Source organism: Anguilla rostrata, unplaced genomic scaffold, assembly GCF_018555375.3.
Source record: "Anguilla rostrata isolate EN2019 unplaced genomic scaffold, ASM1855537v3 scaf0972, whole genome shotgun sequence".
NCBI lineage: Eukaryota > Metazoa > Chordata > Actinopteri > Anguilliformes > Anguillidae > Anguilla > Anguilla rostrata.
The window spans coordinates 1,148-28,455 of NW_026986331.1; the positions used below are offsets into that span (position 1 = coordinate 1,148).

General features: G+C 44.4%; 1 protein-coding gene across 5 annotated transcripts in view; it reads right to left on the reverse strand.

Moving 5' to 3' along the window:
* Positions 1–2,777: 2,777 nt before the first annotated feature.
* The window catches only part of LOC135246921 (NACHT, LRR and PYD domains-containing protein 3-like), an 86,982-nt gene continuing 62,451 nt past the window's right edge, over positions 2,778–27,308 (reverse strand). For 4 of the 5 annotated variants that reach the window (XM_064320190.1, XM_064320188.1, XM_064320186.1 and 1 more), the window contains 4 exons: positions 13,742–13,915; positions 8,846–9,007; positions 8,018–8,064; positions 4,795–7,768 (listed from right to left, as the gene is read on the reverse strand). In XM_064320190.1, the coding sequence (XP_064176260.1) occupies positions 7,164–7,768; positions 8,018–8,064; positions 8,846–9,007; positions 13,742–13,915 (988 nt within the window). In that variant the 3' untranslated portion in view covers positions 4,795–7,163. Of the gene's footprint in view, positions 3,215–4,794; positions 7,769–8,017; positions 8,065–8,845; positions 9,008–13,741; positions 13,916–27,308 lie in introns of those variants that run through there. The other variant, XM_064320187.1, reaches the window with a different exon arrangement.

The following is a 27,308-nucleotide window of genomic DNA, read 5'->3' on the forward strand; positions in this document are numbered from 1 at the left end:
CTGCTTTGAGTGGTTCCTATCACTGCAGTGATTATTTGGCACATTGTATGGTAGTCTGCATTTCTTATGGATGCGGATAAGTTGTAATTTTATTGAAATTAGGCTTGGGGTTGCTGGATGGCTCATTTGTTTAAGGCACCACGCTGAGGTGCATGGATGAGCCTCACGGCCTCGGGTCGAATCCGGACCGTGCCAGTGCCGACTGTGGCCGGTAGCTCCACAGGGAGATGCACTATTGATGCCTGTGCTGCCCAGGATACGGGAGGGTTCAGTCAGACAGGGATCTGTGTTTCATCGCTCTCTAGCAATCTTCTGAGAATTCCTCTGCAGGCTGTGTAGTGTGTGTCTCCCTGGTGCCCTTTGTATTAAAGCCTGTTAAAGGAAACCTGTCTACCGCATGTACAGTGCCATGAAAAATATTTTCCCCCATACTGATTTCCTATATTAGTGCATAGTTTCAGGTCTTTACAAAAAATGTTATATTAGACAAGAGGGAACCGGAGTAAGCAGTCAACATTTTAGAAACTCCCAACTTCTGCCTTGAGTTTCACCCTCCGGAGTTCAGTCCCTTGTAGTAGCGTCACAAGACCACCGGATGGCAGAATGCATCCACTTTGTGTTTCCAGTGTTCCAATACAGCCCACAGGTCTGATAGCAAAAGTAAATACTCTGATATTTTCGACCATTTCAACCTCCTGCCACGGCACATAATGGTTTTAGTAAAATCCATTTAGCATGAGGATGGGGGTGTAATTAAAAAAAAATGCACTGGTTGATGCACTGAAGATGCTCATTTTTATTGTACACACAGAGCACGTACACAGCGCATCAATACACACACACGCACACATATGCACGACATGCACACACACACACACACAAACACACACCCACACACATACATACCATGTTCTCCTGATCACGTAGATAGATGGTTTGATACTGTGGTTTGTGTCTTTGGAGGCCCTACTAGACTGAAGGCTTTTCTTTCTGGGGAGGTTACGCTCCTTCAGTGTGTAGCAGGATGCTGGCCATGTTCTACCAGATCATTGTGGCCGGTGTCCTGTTCTACACCTGTGTGTGCTGGGCTGGGAGCCTCTACTCCAGGGACACAAAGAGGCTCAAACTGATCCAGAAGACCAGCTGCCACCCTCTACTGTTGTTTTGGGTGCAGTGGGTGTTTGCAGACTCCCCCCCCCGCCCCTTCTCTGCTTCCTCGGCCAGCCCTCTAGCTGCCCTAATCAGCCTTGCCTCTGCCATGCCCGTGTTCTCCAGAAGGTGGAGCACTGACTGGCGGGTGAACCCCCAGCGTCCCACCTCCACTGGATATACTGTCACTCTCTAACCGGCCTCCTTACACTCCTTACACTCTCACACTCCGCTGCCAGGTCGGAGTACTTCAGCCGTTTCCGCTCATAGGCTGCTTCTGCCCCCTCCTCCCATGGGAGGCTGAGTTCCATAAGGAGCACAACCTTCGCCCAAGTAAACCACGTCTCCATATAAGGAGCACCACCTTCGTCCGAGTAGACCACGTCTCCATATAAGGAGCACCACTTTCGCCCGAGTAGACCACGTCTCCATATAAGGAGCACCACCTTCGTCCGAGTAGACCACGTCTCCATATAAGGAGCACCACTTTCGCCCGAGTAGACCACGTCTCCATATAAGGAGCACCACCTTCGCCCGAGTAAACCACGTCTCCATATAAGGAGTACCACCTTCGCCCGAGTAGACCACGTCTCCATATAAGGAGCTCCACCTTCGCCCGAGTGGACCACGTCTCCATATAAGGAGGACCACCTTCGCCCGAGTGGACCACGTCTCCATATAAGGAGCACCACCTTCGCCCGAGTGGACCACGTCTCCATATAAGGAGCACCACCTTCGCCCGAGTAGACCACGTCTCCATATAAGGAGCACCACCTTCGCCCGAGTGGACCACGTCTCCATATAAGGAGCACCACCTTCGCCCGAGTGGACCACGTCTCCATATAAGGAGCACCACCTTCGCCCGAGTGGACCACTTCTCCATGTAAAGAGCACCACCTTCGCCCGAGTGGACCACTTCTCCATATAAAGAGCACCACCTTCGCCCGAGTGGACCACTTCTCCATATAAGGAGCAGCACCTTCGCCCGAGTAGACCACGTCTCCATGTTAGGAAGCTGTGCTGATCTCATTTGGGAAACGGAGCTGTGGATTGAGATCTACACACATGCTCCACCCCCTGCCTGGTACCAGGACTCTACTCCCACCTTTGTGTCCTACGGTCCCCTCCTCCTCTGCTTGTCTCACAAAGTGGGTTTGATGCTCTTTCACAGGAGAGGTGTCTCTGTTTGCCTCCTGCCTGCTGGTCTCCAGTAATTCCAGAAACTTTCGCAGCAGCTGGTCATACCTCCATCTGTAGCACCCCTGTGCTGGAGGCCTGCACTGTGTCCCTGTGCCGGAGGCCAGCTCTGTGTCCCTGATCTGGAGGTCTGCTCTGTGTCCCTGTGCCGGAGGCCTGCTCTGTGTCCCTGTGCCGGAGGCCTGTTCTGTGTCCCTGTGCCGGAGGCCTGCTCTGTGTCCCTGTGCTGGAGGCCTGTTCTGTGTCCCTGTGCCGGAGGCCTGCTCTGTGTCCCTGTGCCGGAGACCTGCTCTGTGTCCCTGTGCTGGAGCCGTCTCACAACCTGACAGAATGTGCCACAGGTCTCGTTTGAGGGCAGCACAGAGCGGACGGTCTCATCCGCACCAAACCATTAGTGCAGGTTCTGAGGAGAAGGCAGCGTGTCATAATTGGCCCTGATCAGGAAGCTAGGTCTGGCTTGTGGTATCTTCCACCAGTCTGACCCACTGAGCGATCGGTCCTCCACACTTTCCCACGCTGTCCATCCTCCCAGACCACCTTAGCAAACTGCTAAAACCTGCTACCTCTCCTGCGCCATCCATGGTGGGATGACCCAGAGTCTTCTGTGCCCCTCTGTTTCCCTGCTGGGGGGGTTGTGCCCCTCTGTTTCCCTGCTGGGGGGGTTGTGCCCCTCTGTTTCCCTGCTGGGGGGGTTGTGCCCCTCTGTTTCCCTGCTGGGGGGGTTGTGCCCCTCTGTTTTCCTGCTGGGGGGGTTTTACCCCTCTGTTTCCCTGCTGGGGGGGTGGGGGGGTGTGCCCCTCTGTTTCCCTGCTGGGGGGTTGTGCCCCTCTGTTTCCCTGCTGGGGGGAAGCAGTCAGGTAGAAGCAAACTGCAAACATAGAATGCATATCAGGCCACTGCTATATGTACCACAATTAAACCATCAGTGAAAGCCCAGGATATACTGGTATATTTATAAATCAATGACAAACTATGTTCTACAGCATATCCACCAATTTACCCACCCAGATATAATTTCTGATAAACAATGTTGTACATTTTAAGCTCTCATAAAACGCTGGTAGTACAGATTCTGATGTAGTCAGCTGAAAGGAACTTCTTAGCTTACAAAGGAGATGGTACAGAAGAATGGGCACAACCAATTTGTTCAGGTGCAAGGCATAAACAATATGTAGAGTTAAAAAAATGTCTGATGTTTGAACAGACTAGGCAGAATTTGTGTCATTTCAAACAGATTGGAATATGGGTTTAACATCAGCATGCCTTTAGAGCTGAGCCGTGCAAGTGAGTCCGTTTAACATGGTCGGTGAAAATAGCAGTGATATGTGTTATTCAACCAATCATTTGAACAGAAACATTTACACTCTAGACATTTGACACGTAAACAGTAAAAATAACACATACAAATGCAACATTACAAACTTGCACCAGCAGGCCTTATCTGATAGAAGAAAAATAATCACATTATCAGAACAGACAGAACAGGCATTGCCACAGGAATACCTAACACAAACGCAATTTTCCCCCATGTGGAATAAGCCGGCATTTCAGAAAAACAGAGTTGTGCGGTCTCTAATAAAAATGATTAGCATGGCTTACAGGCTCGTCATGTAACAGAAATAATATAAAATGACACCAACACAACAATCCTGTAATGTAATTACTGTATCACATTTTGCAGTAAATTATTGACTTATCAATGTTCAGTCCAAAAGCTCTTATTAGATGCCACTGTTGACATTTTTAAGTTGGGCCTTCCAGCTTCTCCCATTGCCTGGATTTATGACATCGTCAATCAGTGTGGCTCTAAATTCATTCGATACAACAATATTTCTTATACCTGCTTGACCACAACCTCAGCCACAACCACGACCCGTCCATCAGTACCAACTGCATTGGGCTGCTCCATGTCGTCAGACACTGCTGAATGTAGTGCTGTAAAACAGCCTTTTATGTTGGGATTACCAATCATGCTGCAATGCAACTCACCTGGGCAATGTTGTTGGAAGTGACGAGACAGGACTGCAAACATCTTGACTTCATTTCACAATCTGCATGTCTAGGAATACGCATTGGAACAATGTACTAATACGAGACGACAGTATTGTGAAAACTGAGGGTAAGGGTAAGGGTAAGAATTTTAGGGTAAGATGTGAGACTGCAGATATTAGAAATGCATTTGAAAAAATGAGAAAAACTGTAGGGTCTCAGGAACACCTCAATGACTGGATGTCATGCAAACCACACTTCTGCCTTGATTTTGGCTTAGTGGTCTAATCCATTCAACTGATGTGCAGCAGATCCAGGTTCAAACCTACAGGAAAACCATTTATTTGAGAGGTAACATAAATATACCAGCTCAACAGATAAGCAGTGACTTTTCAAAATGTATTGAGTTGTGGTCACACTACAGTAACAGAAGCAAGCATTCATCAGACACTACACAACTTTTCTTATAATGGATTTTATTTCCACTACTGTAGATGAATGTCATTGCTTCAACTGCAGATTTTAGCCCCATGCTGATCTACTCATATTGAGCCCAAACATAATCCCATACAGAATATGAAATAAGTACTACTGTGTCACAGGAGTTCAATACATCACACAATAAAAAAACAACAGCAAAACATTTGATATTTTTATAATTCAGTTTTAATCATATTGCATATTGTTGTCTGAAAATTAAAGCAAAAAAAAAAAAATCAATCCTAACAGAATAAAGAAGGAAACTCAATCCATCATTATTTACAGTAATGAAATGAAATAAGTACACTGCAGTGATCATCAGCTGCATTTGCTCAGAGAAATCTGCACATTGGAACTCTTGTGAAAATGAATGAAAGCAACTGTAAAAACTAGTAAAATGCACATTTAAGTGGAGGAGTTTGCCACTGGCTTCTTTTTTAAAAAGATGCAGATACAGGAGACAGAATTATTACTTCAAAAACATTTCACTCTGCCATCTTCTGGCATTATTACTCTCAATGTTATATGAATGTTTTAATAATCAAAAGTACATAAACACACCTTGAACATTTTCAATATAAATTTATCAAAATGTAAAAAAATAAAATCATATTTAGAAAGCGAGTGCTTAACCTGAACCTGCTAAAAGATCATACTCTTATGTACAGGGTTTAAGCAGTACTGAGGCTAATATTGGGCACAGCTGAAATTGCAGTGGTAAGGCTTTGCTCAAGGAAGGTTGCAAGTGTGTCGACGTGTGTGTGTGTGTGTGTGTGTGTGTGTGATTGGGTGTGAGTGCGTGTGTGTGCGCGCGCATGCGTTTGCGAATGTGTGTGTCTGTATACTGTATGTGAGAGTGTGAGTGAGAGAAAGAGTGTGTGTGTGTGCATACGGGTATGAGCGTGTGTATGTTTGCATGCGTGTGTATGTGTGTGCGTGAGATTGTGTGTGTCTGTGTGTAGGTGTGTGTGAGTGACTGGGTGTGAGAGAGTGTGCGTGCGTAGGTGTGTGAGCGTGTGTGCATGACTGAGAGTGTGTGTAGGTGTGTGATTGAGTGTGTGTGTGTATGTGTATATGAGTGTGTGTATATAAGTGTATGTGAGAGAGAGAGGGTGTGTGTGATTGAGTGTGCAAGAGTGTGTGTAGGTGTGTGAGTGCGTGTGTGTGTGGGTCTAGGTGCATATGAGTGTGTGTATATATATATGTGAGTGTGTGATTGTGTGTGTGTGTGTATGTGTATATGAGTGTGTGTATATAAGTGTGTGTGTGTGTGTGTGTGTGTGTGTGTGTGTGTGTGTGTGGGTGTGTGAGGGTCTAGGTGTATACAAGTGTTTGTGTTTATATGTGTGTGATTGAGTGTGTGTGTGTATGTGTATATGAGTGTGTGTATATGTGTGTGTGTGTGTGTGTGTGTGCATGCGTTCGAGTGTGTATGCGCATGTGTGTGTGTCTCTACTCCAGTTAGCAGAGGGACACTGAGGAGTGTGTGTGTGTGCATGGGTAAGAGAATGTGTGTGTGTTTATACATGTGTGTGCATGCGTACGGAAATGTGAATGTGTGTGTTGACACGTGTTTGTGTCTCTGCACGCATGAATGTGTGTGTGTGTGTGGATGTGAGTGTGTGTGTGTGTGCATACAGTTATGAGCGTGTGTACGTATGCATGAATGTGTGTGTGCGCTTAAGAGTGCACTGGTGAATGTGTGTGTTTGTGTGTGTGAGAGATTGTGTGTGTCCGTGTGTAGGTGTGTGTGCATGTGTGTGATTGGGGGTGTGAGTGACTGGGTGTGAGAAAGTGTGTATGTGTGTGTGCATGAGTGTACATCAGTGCGTGTGTGTGTGCATGGGTAAGAGAATGTGTGTGTGTTTATACATGTGTGCATGCATATGGGAATGTGAATGTGTGTTGACACGTGTTTGTATCTCTGCACGCATGTATGTGTGTGTGTGTGGATGTGAGTGTGTGTGTGTGTGAGAGAGAGAGGGTGTGTGTGTGCATACGGTTATGAGCGTGTGTACGTATGCATGCATGCGTGTGTGCGCGTGAGAGTGTAGTGGTGAATGTGTGGGTTTGTGTGTGCGAGAGATTGTGTGTGTTCATGTGTGTAGGTGTGTGTGTGCGCATGTGTGTGATTGGGTGTGTGAGTGGGTGTGAGAGAGTGTGAGTGTGTGCGCACAAGTGTGTGTGTGCGTAGGTGTGTGAGTGCGTGTGTATGAGTGTGAGTATGAGAGAGAAAGGGTGTGTGTGAGAGTGTGTGTGTGTAGGTGTGGGTGTGTGTGTCTGTGTATCTGAGTGTGTATGTGTGAGTGTATGTGTATGAGTGTGTGTGTTGTGTGTGTCTACTCCAGTTAGCAGAGGGACACTGAGGAGTCAAACACATAAAATCCAGCACAGAGGGGTGTGTGTTGAGTGAAGTGTGTGTGGAATCTGTGCAGGAGGGTCAGTGTGTCAGAGTCAGAGACGCTGTAGAAGGACAGAGTGCCGGCCGGACGGTCCACACACACTCCTACCCTGTACACACACACTCCTCTACCAGCATCATCACACACTCCTGCTCTGCGGTAGGGGGAGGGGGGGGCAGGTATGTGTGTTCGGTTCTTATTGTGCCAGACAGAGTATCTGAGTTTATCAGAGTATCTGAGTTTATTGCACTCCAGACTCCAGGAGTTTTTATTGTATCCAAACGTACAGTCATGACCCGCTCCTTTCCTGCTGATTCCTTTATCTGTCACTGCTATAAAAACCCATCCCCTCCCCTCACTGAACTCAACCTCCCAGTAACAGCGCTCACACACACTCTCTCTGCACACAACCTGGGGCTCAGACTTAAATCTCTCTGGATGATCAGGATATGGCTGCTCTCTCCTTGGTGTGCTTGTCACCCTCCTGTTCCCCTCAGACAGAGACAGCCATCTGTGCGCTGTGTTTGGATCCAGTGTGAGCTGACAGCCGTCTGCACACCAGAGACATTAATGAGATTAATTATCATTAATATTCACCTCATTATGGTTGTGAGAGAGAAAGCTGTGATAGTATCTGTGTGTGTGTGTTTGTGTACATGTGTGCTTCTGTTTGTGTGTTTATGTGTGTAAGAGAGAAATCTCTCTCACTCACACACACACACACATACACACACACACACACATACACACACAGCAGAGTGTGTACCCATGGAAAGTGTTCTGTGTCGATACACACTCACATTTCCTGGGTCCTGGTTTGGTCCTGTTCTCTCCTCCATGGTCCACACTGTAAGAACAGCAGAACAGAATTCTGAATTTTAACCATCCTTTCTTTCCACTCTCAACACACCAATGGCATCACATAAATAAAAACAAAGACACAATAAAACACAAAACCAAGATCATATGAAAAACACACAAATCGGTCACAAAGGAAACTTATTCCATTCCCTCACTCTATTCCATGTGCAAAAATAGCTCCCCTCTCTCCACTGAACATAAAACACACACACTATGAAACACACTCAGGTTCTCCATTGCTTTGTAATACTGAAACTCCACCATCACTGTGTCCCTGATCAAACCCCTAACTACAACAACCACATCTTATTTACTGCAGTGATCCCCTGCAGCACCCTCCACAGGAGATCCCCAACCCTCTTGAGTAACGCTGGTGTGAACAGTGCCCTCCATGCCCCCCCCCAAACTCCTTTTGTGTGTGTGTGTGTGTGTGTGTGTGTGTGTGAGGTGCAGTGTGGAAACTCTCTGTACTTACAGCAGTGTGAGTGTGTCCAGTTTAGCAGCAGACAGCACTCTCACTCCTGAGTCTCCTGGGTGATTGTATCTCAGGTCCAGCTCTCTCAGGTGTGTGTGTGTGTGTGTGTGAGGTGCAGTGTGGAAACTCTCTGTACTTACAGCAGTGTGAGTGTGTCCAGTTTAGCAGCAGACAGCGCTCTCACTCCTGAGTCTCCTGGGTGATTGTATCTCAGGTCCAGCTCTCTCAGGTGTGTGTGTGTGTGTGTGTGTGTGTGTGTGTGAGGCGCAGTGTGTAAACTTTCTGTACTTACAGCAGTGTGAGTGTGTCCAGTTTAGCAGCAGACAGCGCTCTCACTCCTGAGTCTCCTGGGTGATTGTATCTCAGGTCCAGCTCTCTCAGGTGTGAGGGGTTTGAACACAGAGCTGAAGCCAGAGACTCACAGCCTCTCTGTGTGACTCTACAGCCTGACAGCCTGCAGAGAGAAGGACACACACACCTTACACACATTAATATAAACTAACAGGGCTGTGTGTGTCAAACACATAGTAGTGTGTTACACACCATACACACATTAATATAAACTAAGAGGGCTGTGTGTGTCAAACACATAGCAGTGTGTGACACACATTACACACATTAATATAAACTAACAGGGCTGTGTGTGACAAACACATAGCAGTGTGGTACACACCTTACACACATTAATATAAACTAACAGGGCTGTGTGTTAGACACATAGCAGTGTGTTACACACCTTACACACATTCATATAAACTAACAGGGTTGTGTGTGTCAAACACATAGCAGTGTGTTACACACCTTACACACAGTAATATAATCAAAAAGGGCTGTGTGTGTCAAACACATAGCAGTGTGTTACACACCTTACACACATTAATATAAACTAACAGGGCTGTGTGTGTCAAACACACAGCAGTGTGTTACACACCTTACACACATTACTATAAACTAACAGCGCTGTGTGTGTCAAACACACAGCAGTGTGTTACACACCTTACACACATTAATATAAACTAACAGGGCTGTATGTGGCAAACACACAGCAGTGTGTTACTCACCTTACACACATTAATATAAACTAACAGGGCTGTGTGTGTCAAACACATAGCAGAGTGTTACACACCTTACACACATTAATATAAACTAACAGGGCTGTGTGTCAAACACATAGCAGTGAATTACACACCTTAGAGCACATTAATATAAAAAACAGGGCTGTGTGTGTCAAACACATAGTAGTGTGTTATACACCTTACACACATTAATATAAACTAACAGGGCTGTGTGTGTCAAACACATAGCAGTGTGTTACACACCTTACACACATTAATATAAACTAACAGGGCTGTGTGTGTCAAACACATAGCAGTGTGTTACACACCTTACACACATTAATTGTCTTCAACCTTCCCAAGTTCTCCCCTGCTGAGGTCACTCCACTGGCTACCAGTCACTGCAGGTTCAAAGTCCTGACCCTCACCTACACTGCAGCCAACAGGACGGCCCCCGTCTACTTACAGCACATGATTAAATCCTATACGCCCACTTGACCACTGCCTTGCACCCCCTGCCATCCGGGTAAAGGGTTCAATCTTGTCTCTACCACGGAGCTTCTCCACCCTAGCTCTCCAGTGGTGGAACGAACTCCCTGTTCCTCTACGAACCTCTCCCTCACTACCCATCTTCCGCCGTGGTCTGAAGATGCATCTCTTCAGACTATACCTGAACTAAGTATCACCACTCTGTCGATCATTTCTATCACTTAAATCCCCCTATTTCTACACATGTACCTCCTGTGCCACTCATGTTACATGTACCTCCATCCAGCACTTATTGTGCCTTGTATCATTGTCTAGATCAGGGGTGCTCAATACGTCGATCGCGATCTACCAGTCGATCGCAAAGGTATTATTGGTAGATCGCATGACATTAAAGGAGTACCATGGTGGTTGAACGTGACTCTTCCCAGTTGTCTTTAGGCAACAACAAAAGAAATGTGCACAATTCTTTTATTCTTCAGTCATTTCAATGTACTTTAAAACGTATTTTTCTAAGCCTAAATTTCCCACTATAAAAATTCACCCGAACCGTCTGGGCGTGGTAATGAGAACTGTCAGTTAGCTATGATTGACAGACCGTGCCCCGTTACCATAGCTACCCCCATGCTACGCGCTCTCTTTGGGAGACTGAATTTTCACAAGCTAGCTAGCTTAGTAGTATATCAAGTATCGATAGATAGCTAAGGTAAGGACGTTGACTTATATCCAATTATAATTTTTGCTATCTAGCTAGCCAAGTTAAGATAAAAGCACAACTATAACGTCCTCATAAAAGCAAACTAGCAAGCTAACGTTATCGATAACATTGCCTTATGAAAGCAAACCTCCTAGCTAGCTAACGTTAGCTAGCTAGCTAAATGAATATCCCGTCACTTGATTGATATAGGGCAGCCAGTTAGATGACATCTGAATTTTTCTGACACTTAGGTCACTGCGCATGCGCAAACAACGGCGCCAAGTGCAGCAAAACTAACAAGCTAGTCAGCAAGTTACCTCCAATTTTTAGCCCTCGGTTTTTTCTCTTACACTTAAGAAAGGATATAAAAATGAGTGGGGGAGCTGGACCAAGTAAGAAGACAAAAACTTATCACTTTCATACGGAATGGGAGGAGGACTTTTTTTTCACGATGACATTTTCGAAGTGCGTTTGCCTCATCTGCCAGTCTACCATCGCAATACCAAAGAAGGGAAATGTGGAGCGGCATTTTCGGACTGTTCATGGAAAATACGACACCGACTTCCCACCGAAAAGCGAGCTGAGAAAGAGAAAGGTGAAGGAACTAAAATCCCAGTTGTCCGGACAGCAGTCATTTTTCACACAACATACTTCAAAAGCGAAAGCCGCCACCGAAGCATCGTTCCGGGTGAGTCACATCATCGTTAATAACAAGAAGTCCTTCCAAGACGGAGAGATGGTAAAAGAGGCATTCGTTGAAGCAGCTGACTCATTGTTCCGGGACTTTAAAAATAAGGAATTATAGAAATATTATCTTCGATCAAAGCTCTCCAGCTGTCAAGAAGTACAGTTACACGGCGCTGTGAAGCCATAGATGAGGATTTAACCCAGCAAATGTGGAAGGACATCGGAGATTGCGAGTGTTTCTCACTGCAGTTGGACGAATCTACGGACGTGAGTGACACGGCCCAGATGTGCATTTTCATTCGTATGGTGTTTAGTGATATCACTGCAAAAGAGGAGCTATTAACAGTACTGCCCATGAAAGAACAGACGCGAGGAGAGGACATATTTCAGTCGTTCAAAAACTTTATCGAGAAAACCCAGCTCCCGGTGTACAAATTGGTGTCTATCACTACGGATGGAGCACCCGCAATGGTTGGCCGCGTGAATGGATGTATTTGCCAAGTGCAGGCAGGATGATGCTTTCCCAGACTTCCTGAATTACCATTGCATAATCCACCAACAAGCGTTATGCGCTAAAATGCTCAACATGAAAGAGATCATGGATGTGGCAACGAAGATCGCCTGTTCTATTCGAGCCAGATCTCTTCAAAGACGGTTATTTCGTGCACATCTGGAGAAGGCTGACTGCGACCACTCTGAGTTGTTGCTACACACTGACGTGAGATGGCTTAGTCGAGGGAAATTCCTGAGCTCTGTCCGGAGATTAAGGAGTTTTTCCGTGTAGCTGGACATGCAGAATACAAGCAACTAAATGACGGTCAGTGGCTGTTAGACTTGGCATTTTTAACCGATCTGACAAACATGTTGAATGACCTTAATCTAGAGCTGCAAGGAAAAGACAAAACAGTGGTCAATATGATCAGCTCAGTTAATGCTTTCAAACGAAAGATGCAACATCTCTCCTCAAAGCTGCAGCGCCATGATTTGGCAAACTTCCAGAACCTGGTGTCAGAGCTGGAGATGCAAGGGAAGGCCTGTGTGCAACTTGACAGTGCACGCTACACAGAGCAGATTGACAATTGTCTGTCAGAGTTTGACAAACGCTTTCAAGACTTTTCTTTGCTCGAGCCAGTCGCTACATTCATGTGCTATCCTTTTCGGGAAGATGCTGAGGTTGATTCACCGGCATCAAAAATTGCAACACTGTTTCACCTGAACTCTTCTGGAGTGGAAGATGAGATTTTGACACTACAAGCCGACATTGAGCTGAAGTCCAGAGCTCATGGACAGTTCTGGAACTTACTCACAGAGGTAAAGTACCCCAACATGAGGAAATGTGCTACCTCCTTGACTGCATTATTCGGCTCCACTTATTTATGTGAGTCAGCCTTTTCCCACATGAAGATCATTAAGTCCAAGTACCGTTCCACCATGACTGATGAACATTTGGAAGTGTGCTTGAGGCTGGCTGTCAGCAGCTACTGTCCGGACTATGTATCCCTGGCTGATTCAATTCAGTGCAAGTCATCAGAGTAAACTCAGGTAATGACAAAAAAATGTACATAGTTAATTATGTTGTGTTGTGCAATATTGGCTCATGCGGTTATGCAAGGTACATCAACATACATTGTACATATAAAGGATCCTCAATATATTTGTAAATAAATATATGTTTCGCATTTTTGTAGTGGGTAGATCATTTTGACTTGGTCATTTTATAAGTAGCTCGCATGCTGAAAAAGTGTGAGCACCCCTGGTCTAGATGTTGCTTGTAATGCCTCCTAGTTTGACTTAGCATAGGTTAGGTCAGAGTAATGTTCACTGTGTGAACTGGACTTAATGTGTTCGTGGCTATGAATAACTGCAAAATATTGTACCTTACCGGACCTGTGTTTTGTAGTTGTTCCAATTATCTTTTGTATGCACTTATTGTACATCACTTTGGATAAAAGCGTCTGGCAAATAAATGTAATGTAACATAATATAAACTAACAGGGCTGTGTGTGTTAAACTAAAATAACATGAATGTGGAATGAGTCATTATCAAACACATTTGAGTTTACACCCCGCTACAGTTCAGTAAACAGGACTAATTCATTTTCTTCATTCATTTGTGTAGTCGAATTCTACCAAGATGAAGAACAGGAACATGCTGTTTCAGTTCTGTGGAGTGTCTGTTTTCACATTAAAAACATTGACATCAGTGTTGTATTTACTCACATTGTAGCCCTAATTTATTGAAGGGGTTTGTGTTTGTACTCACCCCAGTCTCTGCAGTTTACAGTGTGGGTCCTCCAGTCCAGCAGACAGTGCTCTCACTCCTGAATCCTGCAGCTCGTTGTCTCTGAGCTCCAGATCTCTCAGCTCTGAGTGAGGAGAACGCAGGACTGAGGCCAGAACATCACAGCAGCCCTCTGTGAGATTACACCAACCCAGCCTGTGGAGAGACCACACACATACAAACACGCACACACAAACACACGCACAAATTCTTTGTGACATTGTTCACCTTGACAGTTGATACATATGTACCTATGAATTCCTGAGATGTACACACAAAAACAGGGAGGGGAGTGTGTAAATTAAGTTCATAAAGTATTCTGACTAATCCACAATAGTCTAAGGTAATTACTGGGCTCTAATAACCCTTTCCATGTGATGAACTTATCTGATTTGCAGACATATTAATTTCATCTGCAAACACAAAAAACAGCATTTTTGTGGTGCACTTTACCTCACCTGGCATGTTCTTCAGTCCATAAACATCTATACATTTCAAAGACGCCGAATATTCATCACTATGAATAGATAAATATAACTGTAAATGTATAACTACTCGTATAACCCATTAGCTAAATACGTTACTGTTATAATGATAATATTTTCTTCCTAATCTTGTAACCATCAAGTTATCAAACAATTTAAGTTTAAAAAATTATACAGACTGTCAGGGTTTTTGACATTAATTTTAAAATATTCAGCAAGGTGAAATTAAACCGCATTCAATACAAAATTGCGCTCTTCCTTATTTACCTCTCCCCAAAGTAACTTGACGGTAACCATGACGACGCTGTTTAAAATGTGGCCGTTAGGAGGGTCGGTTGGTTACCATGGCGATGCCAGCTCGCTCTGAGCTGTTTACTGTTACCTCAGCTAGTTCATTCTTTGAAAATACAGAACTACAGTTACATAACACAATTATTTGATAATAACTATTAACACTTTGCAAATATCATTTGTTTACCATTTACATCAAACAACATGACCCTCAAGTTGACACTTGTTGCCGTTGTTCTAAGTTCAGCTTTCGCTTTGACTCACAGGCACGAGTTAGCTAGCTAGCCAGCCCAACCTACCATAACGTTACTTCATGACCCAGCCTAGCTAGCGGAGCCAGTGAGGAACTAAGCAGCTAAATGTCACAGACAACTTAAATATATACACCAGTATATAAAATAACATGAAGGTTTTATCTAACCAGTCATGATATTATTGGTCAGACCTGCGATATTGTACCTGCTAACAGCTGAAGCAGTGCCGGAGCCGTGTACGAGCTGTGCTACACTTCAGTTCTTCTGGCACGATCTTACAGCAACGCAACTACGGAATCAACTGGAATTACACTGCATCGCCATCTAGTGGCTGTATCAGAACAGCACAACTGATTACTGCCACTAACTTTTATTGCTGGTAGGCGCTAGATTTTTAAAAATGTGGTGTCTTTTGAAACTTCCACACATTGCACCTATGTTCTGTATGTCTTTACGCTATAATCCATCCATTCATTTTATTTTCGCACGCTTTTGCGAATATAATAGGTTAATTATTGCGTTACATTTAATTATTATTGTAACAATGATAATAATAATGAAAATAAAAGCCTGATGTATTAGGTCATTTTTTTCTTTTAAAACCCCTTATCAACATGTTTGGTAGCCCTTGTGGAGTAATATAAACTGCACAAAAAATGTAATAAGTGAATACTCCTGTAAATGATGTTATTCTTTAGATGATAGGAGCTAGAGCCAGAATATTTATCTCTGAATCAGACTATTCCACACAGCATGACTGCTTACAAAGGTATAATATCCAGGCTATGACTTGGGACTGGAACCACAGAAAAGTGACTAAACTAAACGATGTAACACTGCATCTAAACAGCAGCTCACATGTTGTTCAGATGGACACTCTCCCACCAAGATGTACACACGTACCGTGCTGGTGAGTTAATGCCCAGCTTTACCAGCAGAATAAATACCATTTTATTCACAATTTTTTCAGAAACACCACAATCCTGAAAATTAAACATCCTGCTGGACTGAACTCTGACAGTTCTATAGATGTAATTCTGATCCAAATGTCCCCTTTTCCTATACTGTAAGTTCTCTGAATTGGGGCAAAGGGCTCATCTACCTTTTCTATGATCTTTTCTCTGGGCTTAACCCTCCCATCCCATCCCATACTAGACGTGCAGCTGCCACCTTTCAGAGTGGACAGTGAGTTAGTTTTCAGTGCTGTAGGATGTTTGGCCACCACCAAAAGTAAAGACGACACATTTTTCATGTGTGAACAGTGAATTTGCTAATTTCCTTTTAGTTTTCTGTGACAAACTTCCCACAGCACTGCAAGCTAACACAGCTAAAGGCAGATTCACTGTAGAAACAGGAAGTAATGGACAGCGCCGGAGGGACAGGGCTGTGTTTCAGCACCTCCACTCCACACTCAGACCTGGACAGCGCCGGAGGGACAGGGGTGAGTTTCAGCACCTCCACTCCACACTCAGACCTGGACAGCGCCGGAGGGACAGGGCTGAGTTTCAGCACCTCCACTCCACACTCAGACCTGGACAGCGCCGGAGGGACAGGGCTGAGTTTCAGCACCTCCACTCCGCACTCAGACCTGGACCTGAGATACAGTCAGGCCACCAGCAGCATACCAGTGCTTTTCCCACACCACTTTCCCCTTTGCCTGAGTAGCTGCTGGCCCTATATAGGCCTCATGGTCTCACTCCAGGGGTGTGCTGGCTTTCCCCTCACTGAGTGACTAACAGTCTCTGATACTCATTTTTTTTTTTTTATGGTGGCAGACTCGGACGTGCCCCTCCTCGTGGCCTGAATATTGGACCCACCTGCACTTCCCTAGCACTTTTGCTTTCCCCAACATTTCAGTAGCCTGATCTCGTTTTTTGTGTTTCACTTTTCCCGTATTCATTCATTGTGATACCGCTGTCACAATAAAAGTCCTCAACAGGCATGTTGTCAGCACTGTCTGCCTCGTCTGTGCCTCGTTCCCATAGCATACAGTATGGATGTGATAAAAGTTTATTTAAGGAGATGAAATATATGGAATTGAAGGTGTCTGTAAGTGGGTGGAAAATCACAACCTGTACCTGTACAACATGCCATATAAATGCTCTGCCCGTTTGCAAATGTTGCACACAATGCAAATCATGCAAACTAGGCAGACTACACAGAAGTATAAAACAGTCATTAGAAGGAACATCTCTGTAAACCCTTGCAGGAGGACATGCAACACATACATGAAAAATAGATTCAATCATTAGGGCACACCAGTAGTACAAAGTTCCTTATTTACTGTCGGGGTAATTACCATGCAGTGCCCCCAAACCCTGTAGGGCGGGGGCGTGGTCTGGTGGGGATGGCGGTAGGTGTGAGAGTTTTGGTCAGGTCAGACTCTATTTTGTCAAATGTAAACTAGTGTGGATTGTGGGAGATGTTCTCTGGATAGCATTTAAGGTAAGCTCAAACAATTTACTTCATTATCCAAAGTCCTTTCATGAAAAGCATTTTTGGCATGCATCACAATTTCTTTGTGTTCCTTTTCTTTATCTTACAATCTCTTCAGGTGCATGTCCTTTCCTCTCTTATAGCATAGTGTCCAGTCCATCTTGCCATGTCTTGTAAATAAAAGATTGCCTCTTAACACTGTTAAAGCTTTCTATTCATGGTTATTGGCAACTCTCATACTGTGTCATAAAGTGCTCTTTCTCTTACAGCGCATATAAAGTACGTGTCTTACTTATACACTGACTGAAGTGTGCATCTCTGCTAGAACCAATCACTACATTGGTGCCATAAATAAACTCTTCTTTCATCATCTTGTGTTTGAAAGCCAACTTTAGGGAATGACATCCGGTCCAGACCCCCATAGAAGCATCCAATTGCACCAAGTGTGGCTCTGAGAGACAGTAGCGTTTCCAATGCTAAAGGAGGCTACCGCCCTCCTGGAAGAGCACATAGAACACTGCAGCGCTAATATAGCCAAGGGCTACAGACTCCAGTTCAGAGTGAACCCCCATTTCAACAGAGTCATTTAGTCTCAAACACAAGAGAGCGCCCCCATGTTTAAGAGGAATAAATTCCTTCCTTACAAAAAGGGGGAAATACGTGTGGTTCCCAGAGATCGAACCCAACATAGTTTTTATTTTCATTATTTCCAGCTCCCAAAGAAGGACGGTTCTCAGCTTCCTTTCTTGGATCTCAGTGTTAAACAAACATTTGAGGCAATATAATTTCAGAATGTTAACATACAGCACTCTTTCACATTCAATATGTCTGAACGACTGGAAACTTTTGTGCAATTCTTTTAATCAATCGTCAGCACCCAATAATTGATTAATAATGATTAACTGATTAGATTAAAATCTACTCCACGGCCTATAAAAAGAATGACTTAAATATGCTTAGCTTAATACTTAAGCATTTTTGTTAAGGAGTATGAGCATGTCTGTGTGCTTTGGGGTCAGTCTGGTGTGCAGTCTGCTGAAGGTGAGACCAGCAGCTGAGAAGACGTGCTCAGATGGCACTGATGTTCCAGGAATGGACCAATAACGTTTCACTAATGCTGCCAGTCAAGGGAACCGTGACTCTCTAATTTAACATTTTAGAAACGGCTCTAATTTGAAATCTAATCACCAACATTAGGTTATACATTGAAATGGTTCATTGAAAATTAACTGTTTAATCTACAGAAATTAATCAATAAACATTCTTATTAAGAATGAACAGTTAATTGATTAACTTAACATCACTATTTCACATCAGTAAATCTGAAAGATGCCTTCTTCCACGTAAGCATTTATTCCCCTCACACAAAATTCCTCCGCTTCACCCATTGTGGTGTTTGCTACAAATACACAGTTCCACCCTTCGGCCTTTCCCTGAGTCCACGAGTGTTCTGTATTTGTGGAGGTGGGTATGGCTCCACTGAGACTAATGAGGATCAGAATACTGATTTATACAGACGATTGGCTGATTATTGCCAATTCAAAACCCAGAGTTGTGCAGGACACTTAGTGAGTTCTGACACATCTGACACATTGGTTTCAGAGTATCCTGGAGTGAAACGTTCTTGGGAGTGGATTTATACCAAGCGGCCAAAACCAGACTTCGTTTTTGAAGCTCATTTCCTGGTGTTGTAGTTCCTGGTTGCTCACTAGCGCCACTACGGATGGCTCCAGTATAGGTGTTTTCATATCCGGTTTCCATGTAAGTCTACGGTACAAATGAGATCAAAATACAAAGTCAATAATTTTTTCTCACAAGAACAAATAATCATAATAGGTGTATTTTATTCGTCTTATGACTGTCCATGGGTCGATTTCATGATTTATTGCGTCATTTGGGCACAGTGCCAATATTTGTTCCGGACCAATGAGGTACAGCTTGCGTCACTTCCGGATTACTGCAGAGGACTCAGCTACAGTAGGGGCTACAGTCTATGGTCACTGGGGTGGGCGGTGGCGCCTCTCGGCCTTGGCATTGCGGCTGCGGCTACGGCCCGCCTGTGCTAAGTCTGAAAATGCAGGCATCCCATTTCGTGGTGATTTCATTATGGCGTGTGCTATTTACAGCTGCTCTAGACGACCATAAAATAATCCTCCTCTTAAGTTTTTCGGTATCCGAGTCATTTTTACTATTTCCTTTAGCCTACTTAACCAAATAATTACTTGGCAGAAAGCGTAATCAGCTTGCTATATTTGGTAGTCCAGTAGTAGCCTGTGCTAAAACAGTTCGCAACTTCGGCTACCAAGCCATTTGACTAGCTAGCTAACCTTAACCGGCAAACATTCAATCTGTCAAACGTGTTTGGCGGCTTGTCAGTCCTGTACATTCCGTAAATGTCTACCTGGGCCATGCTTCACGCATGTGACAAAGCTACTATAATCCCGATTTTGGGATAAACACTTTTTCAGTTTCACGAAGCGAATTAAGAGTTTCAAGGTTCATTTGCTGAATATACAACACACGATGAAATCACACACAGAATTTAACGAAATTAACCATCTTGGCATTTAGAAAGGATCATGTTTTTAGCATTTAAGAGACCGACAAGCTAGGCATTTAAGACCGTGGTTCTCAGAATCGGTTCTGGGGGCTCCTTGCGTCTATTGGCTTTTCTCCATTGGTTTTGATGATTTACAAGAAAAAAATAATAGCCTAATATAATAATAATTAGAAATTCGATGTAGGCTACATAATTTTTGTCTTCATGCACCAGGTGGAAAACTTGCTGTACAAAGTGCGTTGTCATATTTACACGCCTGCAGATCAGCTATTAAAATACTTGGTAGATTTGTTAATCACCGCTGACAGTGTTAATTATTATTCGATAGAAAGTGATTTGCGAACGATCGGTCAGCTAGCGTCACCCAGCAAGTGAACACCACAAACGGCGATGGAGTAGCTAGTAGCAGTTACTGGCTCATTAACTGACTGTGGCGAAAACCTACGACGATAACTTGCTCGGTTAACAGCAGATCTACCAGACAGTTATACGAAAATTAGCCTAGTCAAATCACCAGTAGCCTACACGTCTCTGATTGATTGACCATCAGTGTAGTCAATGTTATTCCCCTGTGGTTCATATTGCTAATGCGTGAGCTAACCACGGATAGCCTACCTAGCTCACTGGCAAGCTGATATGCTAGCTAAGCATATTCGTTTTGCTGAGAAACATAAATTGAAGATAACTGAACATAGCCTAATTGTATTTTTAATGTCATACATATAACGTGATTACATGACACAGTACAGTCACGGATGGAAATTAAACTCCGTAAACATCTGATAATATATTTTAAAACGTAACGGCAGACAGTCAACTAGCCTCGTTCAGGTTGATGGGCTTTTCCGCACCGGACTGTCAATCAAATTCTAAAAATCACAAGACCGCTTAACTCTATGGTTTTGGCTCCAAATCGAGAAAATGGCCGCGCCCGCCATTGAGCTTCAAAATGTGTTTTAGAGACCCACGTAGAGTCAATGGGTGACGTCACAGTAGCTTTGTCCATATTTTTTACAGTCTCTGATTTATACTCTGTATCCATGTGAACTTGTCTATCAGACTGCATTTTATCTCTCAGAGTATGTCTCTCTCAGTTCAAACCGGGCTCAAACCGGGCTACAGGAGCTGATGGTGTCAGCCTCTCAGGTTTTGCCACTGGGGCTGTTAAGAATGAGGGGCTTTATGAGGTGGATTTCATCCCTCCACCTCAGCCCTGCGCGCGATCTCCATCGCCGTCTCACGGTGACACACAAGCGCTCTGTAACTCTGCGTCACTGGGAAAACACAGACTTGTACACTCAGGGATCCCCTCTCAGGATCGTTCTCATGAGGAAAGACATGAGGACACACACATCCCTCTCTGGGGTGGGGGGTCTCAGGAGGGTTACATGGTGAATCAATTTTCTTTTAGCTATTAACTATATGGACAGCTCTCAGATATTTTCTTCCCTGTCTAAGGGGACATCATGTGCTCGTACGCTGTGATAATGACTGCGGTAGCATGTGTAAATCACCATGGTGGCATGCGCTCCCTCCAGCTCCATGGTCTAGCCCACAGACTGTTGGTCTGGAGCAGCCGTCACTTTCTGTGGTTACGCGTGACCCATGTTGCTTTAGGCTTGCTCCTGTGGGGGTCTAGGCCAGGGTTGCCTGTGAAGCGTATTGTAACAATTGCTGTGAAATACGCTATACAAATAAAATTTGATTGATTGATTGATGTTCAAGGAATTCTGAACACGAGCGCTGATCTGCTGACAAGGAGAAACCCACTGTACGGGAAATGGTGTCTCCATCTCCAGATTGTGTAAATGCTATGGCAGAGATTTGGCTGTGCAGCTGTAGATCTCTTCACAGGCATTTGCCCCCCTCACTCCCATCTCTCTCACTCCAGCCAGAGTGAGAGAGTAGACCTTCACACTGATCCTAATCACACCCAGGTGGCAGAAATTTCCTGTTTCACTGGGGTACAAATATGAGGTTGCATAAATGTAAAATCCCTTTGTCATCCATCACTATGGGCTAAGGGATCAGCTGAGCCCCTGTGCTGAGGCCGTCTCAGGACCCCCTGGTGCTGCACACTGCTAAGGGATCAGCTGAGCCCCTGTGCTGAGGCCGTCTCAGGACCCCCTGGTGCTGCACACTGCTAAGGGATCAGTGGGCAGGGAGTGGGGGAGCCCTGATACTCCCAGGGAGAGCAGGGCAGCAGTGCAGTACTGTATGACAGGGGAACATCTGCACATTGTGTTTATACATTAAAATACAGGAATAAGCAGTGAGCAGGCTGTACGGACCCAGCAGCGGTCTATATTGTGATTAAAACTCAGACAGCAGTGTATTTACATGCAGACGTAACATGTTGCAGACAAAGATCACTCCATTTCAATATTGGATGTAAAACTCCAGGAAGCACTGTCGGACAACCGACATCCATCCATCATCCATCGATTATCTATACCCGCTTATCCGGGACAGGGTCGCGAGGGGTGCTGGAGCCTATCCCAGTGTGCATTGGGCTGGACAGGCTGCCAATATATTGCAGGACACACACACCATGCACTCACACATTCATACCTATGGGCACTTTACTGTCTTCCATTAGCCTACCTGCATGTCTTTGGACTGTGGGAGGAAACCGGAGTACCCGGAGGAAACCCACGTGGACACGGGGAGAACATACAAAATAAAAGCCATTCTCCACACAGAAAGGCCCAGGCCGGATGTGGCAGGGCTCGGTTTGCGGGAGGAATTCAGGGCAATTAGAGGACCACGCCTACTGGTTAAGCAGGCACACACCTGGATGATATTACGAATCAGTCCAGGATTTAAAAGTGTGCTTCTTTCCACAGTAGGCGTCTGCGACCGGGATCCCCCACGATGGTGAGAGTACAGACCAGAGAAAAGGCTGAAAAGCGCTCGTATAATTTCATTTATTTTGTCTTTGTTATTTTAGTTTATTGTTTTTGCCCAGATCCCGTGAGGGTGATGAGCGAAGGTTTTTCGTTTGTGTTTGTTTGTGATTACGCTCTCTCTCGCTACCCCAATAAAATGCCAGAGATATTTGGAATTTCCAAATCTCCCTGTGTCCAGCTCTTCTGTCCCTATCAGGGTAGTCACGGTGTGATACTGGAGTTGAACCCAGAACCTTCTTGCTGTGAGGTCACAGTGCTACCAACTGCACCACCGTGCCACCCTCAGACAAGTACTTTCAGTCAATGCCCTTGTTAAAATGTTCAGCACTCTGAATACTGAACACAAGTGGTACTGCGTGCAAGAACCTCTCCCTTAACCTACATATAAAATGTATTTTACATGACTTAATTTAACAATTATTATTGAAAATGACATTTATAAATTAAATAGATTTGATAGGTGACAAGCAAGTGACAAGCCAAAACAAATTATGTATCAGGTAAGAAGACTAAATAATTTTATTAAATAAGGAGTCAATTAAAATAGTGAATTGAAATGATACACTCTTGAAATCATGCACTTATTGAATGCAGGCTCACTACATCTAAGGTACAAAACAAAACAGAAGATATTAAACAATATGCTAATTTGGGATTACCAGAAAAGAGAGAGAGACTGATAAGCCAGACAATACCAAAGTATTACCCTCTTCCTGTTTCAGTGCGATAGGAACAGATTAAATGAGCTAAAATGCACAACCAAGAAACCACCATCAAAATAAAGACCAAATACAACACAACTTTTTTCCTGAGGTCATCATAAACACTTAACGCAGCATGGCTTGAGCATGTTTGCCCTGATTGAGAGATGCCGAGTTGAGGTGTGGAAAGTTGGGGGGTGGGCGGGGAGGCAGGCACATTTAACACAAGGACTGGTCTATCTAAAAGCTGACAGTGTACTTATTACATTAAAGTGACCTTATGTTGTTGAAAGCAGGGCTAAATATTCATGAATTATTACCAAACTACTCATGAATTTAGTCCCTTTCTAACTGGACCAAACAGGAATATAATAGGTAGTATAAGAGGTAATTCTGTTCAGCTATTGTATACCTATAAAAAGCATGGACGTTTACTTCTTCTTCTAACACAAAGATTTTCCAATCAATGATTTCAATTAAATGCCACAAATTGCATTTAAACTTAAGATCAAACAGAACCGGATCTTTATTTGTCCTGTAGCCACACTGGGCCTCTGGCCTCGTAAATAGCTTTGTCTTCTGGTTTGTCTCTTCTGAGACAAACTCTGCAGGAGGTGGGACCCATAGATCGCCTGCCTAGATTAGGGTATCAGAGTGGCGTAAAGGACCTTTCCTTTAATGTTTGTGGAGGGGAGGGTAGGCAGCATTCTTCAAGCCAATATTGTATCCAGTTCACTGTTTCTCTCTCTGAGGCCAATAATCTAAACACTTGATATCTGACATACTGTAGATAAGTTAAGCCCTCCCGCCCAACCACAGCATCTGGCTTCAGTCGGTTCATGGTCTGAAGAACAAAGCATCACTGCAGACCCGTCGCCCTGTCCCACAGGTGGACTCTTCCATTTCAGAGCAGACAGCAGCTCAGTGGTTGCGGTCTCGTCAGAGGCAGTTTGTGAAAATGAATAGGTATTGTGTAGCAAGACTCATGTGAGCACCCTGGGGCAATACAAAGGGACCCTTTGTTCCTTTTTTCTGTTTTGTTTCTTTCCTCCCAATTCACTGTTGAGCTCATTGAAAGTCAGCCTTCTAGCAATAAGAATTGTGCAGCCACAACTAATGCCAATGATGTTCAATTCAATAAACTTTATTTATTCCTGAGGAGCAATTAATTTCTGGGCAGCAGTACCATCGACCCAGGGGCAAGCCTTTGTTCCAAGATGGCTGCACCCTCATGCAAAACAGGGAATTTTAGCTTATTTTTCTGGCAAATACAGATTGATTTCACATTTGAATGCAGGGCTATATCTTATTTAAGGTACAAAGCAAACAAACCAGAGTCACATGAACACGTGTAATAACCCTTAATATAATAAACATAGTAAATCTAATAACTTTGTCCTTCATGTAATAACTTTGTCCTCTTTACTGTTATAAATGCTGGTTAACCTGTTTGACTTTTGATCCGAGCACTCAACAGAGACTGCCCTCCTGGCTGTGACGGAGGCACTTGCCACTGCCTGATCCTACTAGAACTGTCTGAAGCATTCGACACAGTTGACCACAAACTACTCATCTCCACCTTGGCTGAGATAGCCATTTCTGGAACTGCCCTGTCTTGGTTTGCTTCGTATCTTTCAGATAGGTCCTACCAGATCACCTGGATGGGGTCTGTCTCTGCACCTCATCCACTTTACACAGGAGGCCCACAGGGATCTGTACTGGGGCCTCTGCTGTTCTCCATTTACACCAAATCTCTTGGTTCGGTCATTAATTTATATGGCTTCTCTTATCACTGCTATGCTGATGATACACAACTCTTCTCTTTACCTCCCTCTTCCATTACGGTTAATGAGAGAATATCTTCCAACCTGGCTGACATCTCAACTTGGTTGGCCAGCCATCACCTGAAGCTCAGCCTCAAAAAGACTGAGCTGCTGTTCATCCATCACAAGACCTCCCTACTGCGGGAGCTTTAATCACTGCTGGCGGCACCACAGTGACTGCCTCTCACTCCGCAAAGAGCCTGAGGGTGGTCCTGGATGACCAGCAGGACCTCAAGGAGCACGTCAAGGCAACATCATAGTCTGGCAGATTTCTCCTGTATAACATCAGGATGATTTGACCATACCTGACTATGCACTCCACCCAGCTACTTGTCCAGTCTATGGTGACCTCCCGTCTTGACTACTGCAACTCCCTCCTTGCAAGCCCAGCAGCTTATGCCATACAGCCACTATAGATGATTCAGAATGTTGTTTATCTTCAACCTTCCTATGTTCTCTCACATCACTCCCCTGCTGAGGTCACTCCACTGGCTACCGATCGCCGCCAGGATCAGGTTCAGAGTCCTGACCCTTGCCTGCACTGCAGCCAAAAGAACAGCTCCCGTCTACCTATAGGACACGATTCAATCCTACACGGCAGCTTGACCACTCCACTCTGCGGCAGCAGGGTGACTTGCACTCCCTCGGGGTGAATGGTTCTCCCTACCACAGATCTTCTCCACACTAGCTCCCCAGTATTGGAATGAACTCCCTGTTCCTCTACAAACCACGTCATTGCCCACCTTCTGCCGTAGTCTGAAAACACATCTCTTCAGTCTGTACCTGGACTAACTATCACTACTCATTACATCACATTACATTACAGGCATTTAGCAGACACTCTTATCCAGATCGACTTACACATAGCATTTTACATTGTATCCATTTATACAGCTGGATATGTACTGAAGCAATTCAGGTTAAGTACCTTGTTACAAAGGCAGTGTCCTACCCAGGAATCGAACCTGCAACCTTTCGGTTACAAGCCCAGTTCCTTACTCACTGTGCTACACTGCCACCACTCCCAGGGCACTCTCTGCAGGGCACTCCCAATCTAGGATCACTTATCACTTGTACCCTTCTACCTTATTCCCGTAGCACAGTGTTACTCATTACACGGCTCGTGAGACTTTGTTTTGCAGCTCATATAGATCCACTGATAACAATAAGACTATAGCTATAACTTCTATATGTTCCATGTATGTCCTGTTTTAGCACATTGAAATGAATTATCCAGCAGATGGCAGCATACTGAAGATACGTCAAAGAACGTAGGCTACGTAACAGCGAGGGATCATGGGTAGTCGTATAGCCTATGTGTGTAGCTTTGCATTTGCGAATGGTTTTGCAAGTTTAGCACGTAAGCCTAAATTCGATATTCCATAATGCCGTTTGATATAAGGTTATATCAAATATTGTCTCGGCCTCTGCCCACTCAAAATGGACAGATTTACGATTAGAAAAAAGCAGAACGAGAAAAGTGATTCTTCATTAGCTGACGGTGACGGAGTTAGAAACAGGCCCGAGGAGAAAGAGCAACGTGAGGAAAGAACGGGGGAAAATGCAGATCAGTTTGGCCGAGAAGCCCAAGACACCGATGCTGCACCAGCAAAGAAAAAGGTGCGGTCAATTCAGGACGAACACCGAAAATTTCAGGATACATGGACTGATGAGTTTTTCTTTGTGCAATACGAATCCACTCCATTCTGCCTAATTTGCCAGAAGACTAGTGCCAATTGTAAATGGTCTAACCTTGAACGCCACTTTAGTGCTTTTCACGCCAAGTACAACATGTTGTACCCGCCAGGTAGCAACCTGAGGACTAATAAAATTAAACAGTTGACACAGACTCTGACTGAGCAGCAAAAAATGATGGCCAGATCAGTCACTGTAGCCGAGAAATCGACCGAGGCCACTAAGGAGATCGCATGGATTTTAGCTAGGCATAAAAAGGCTTTCACGGATGCTGAAATTGTTAAACAATGCTTTTTGACCTCAGCTGAGATAATGTACCATGCATAATAATAATAATAAGAATAATAATAATAATAATAATAATAATAAGAAGAAGAAGAAGAAGAAGAAGAATA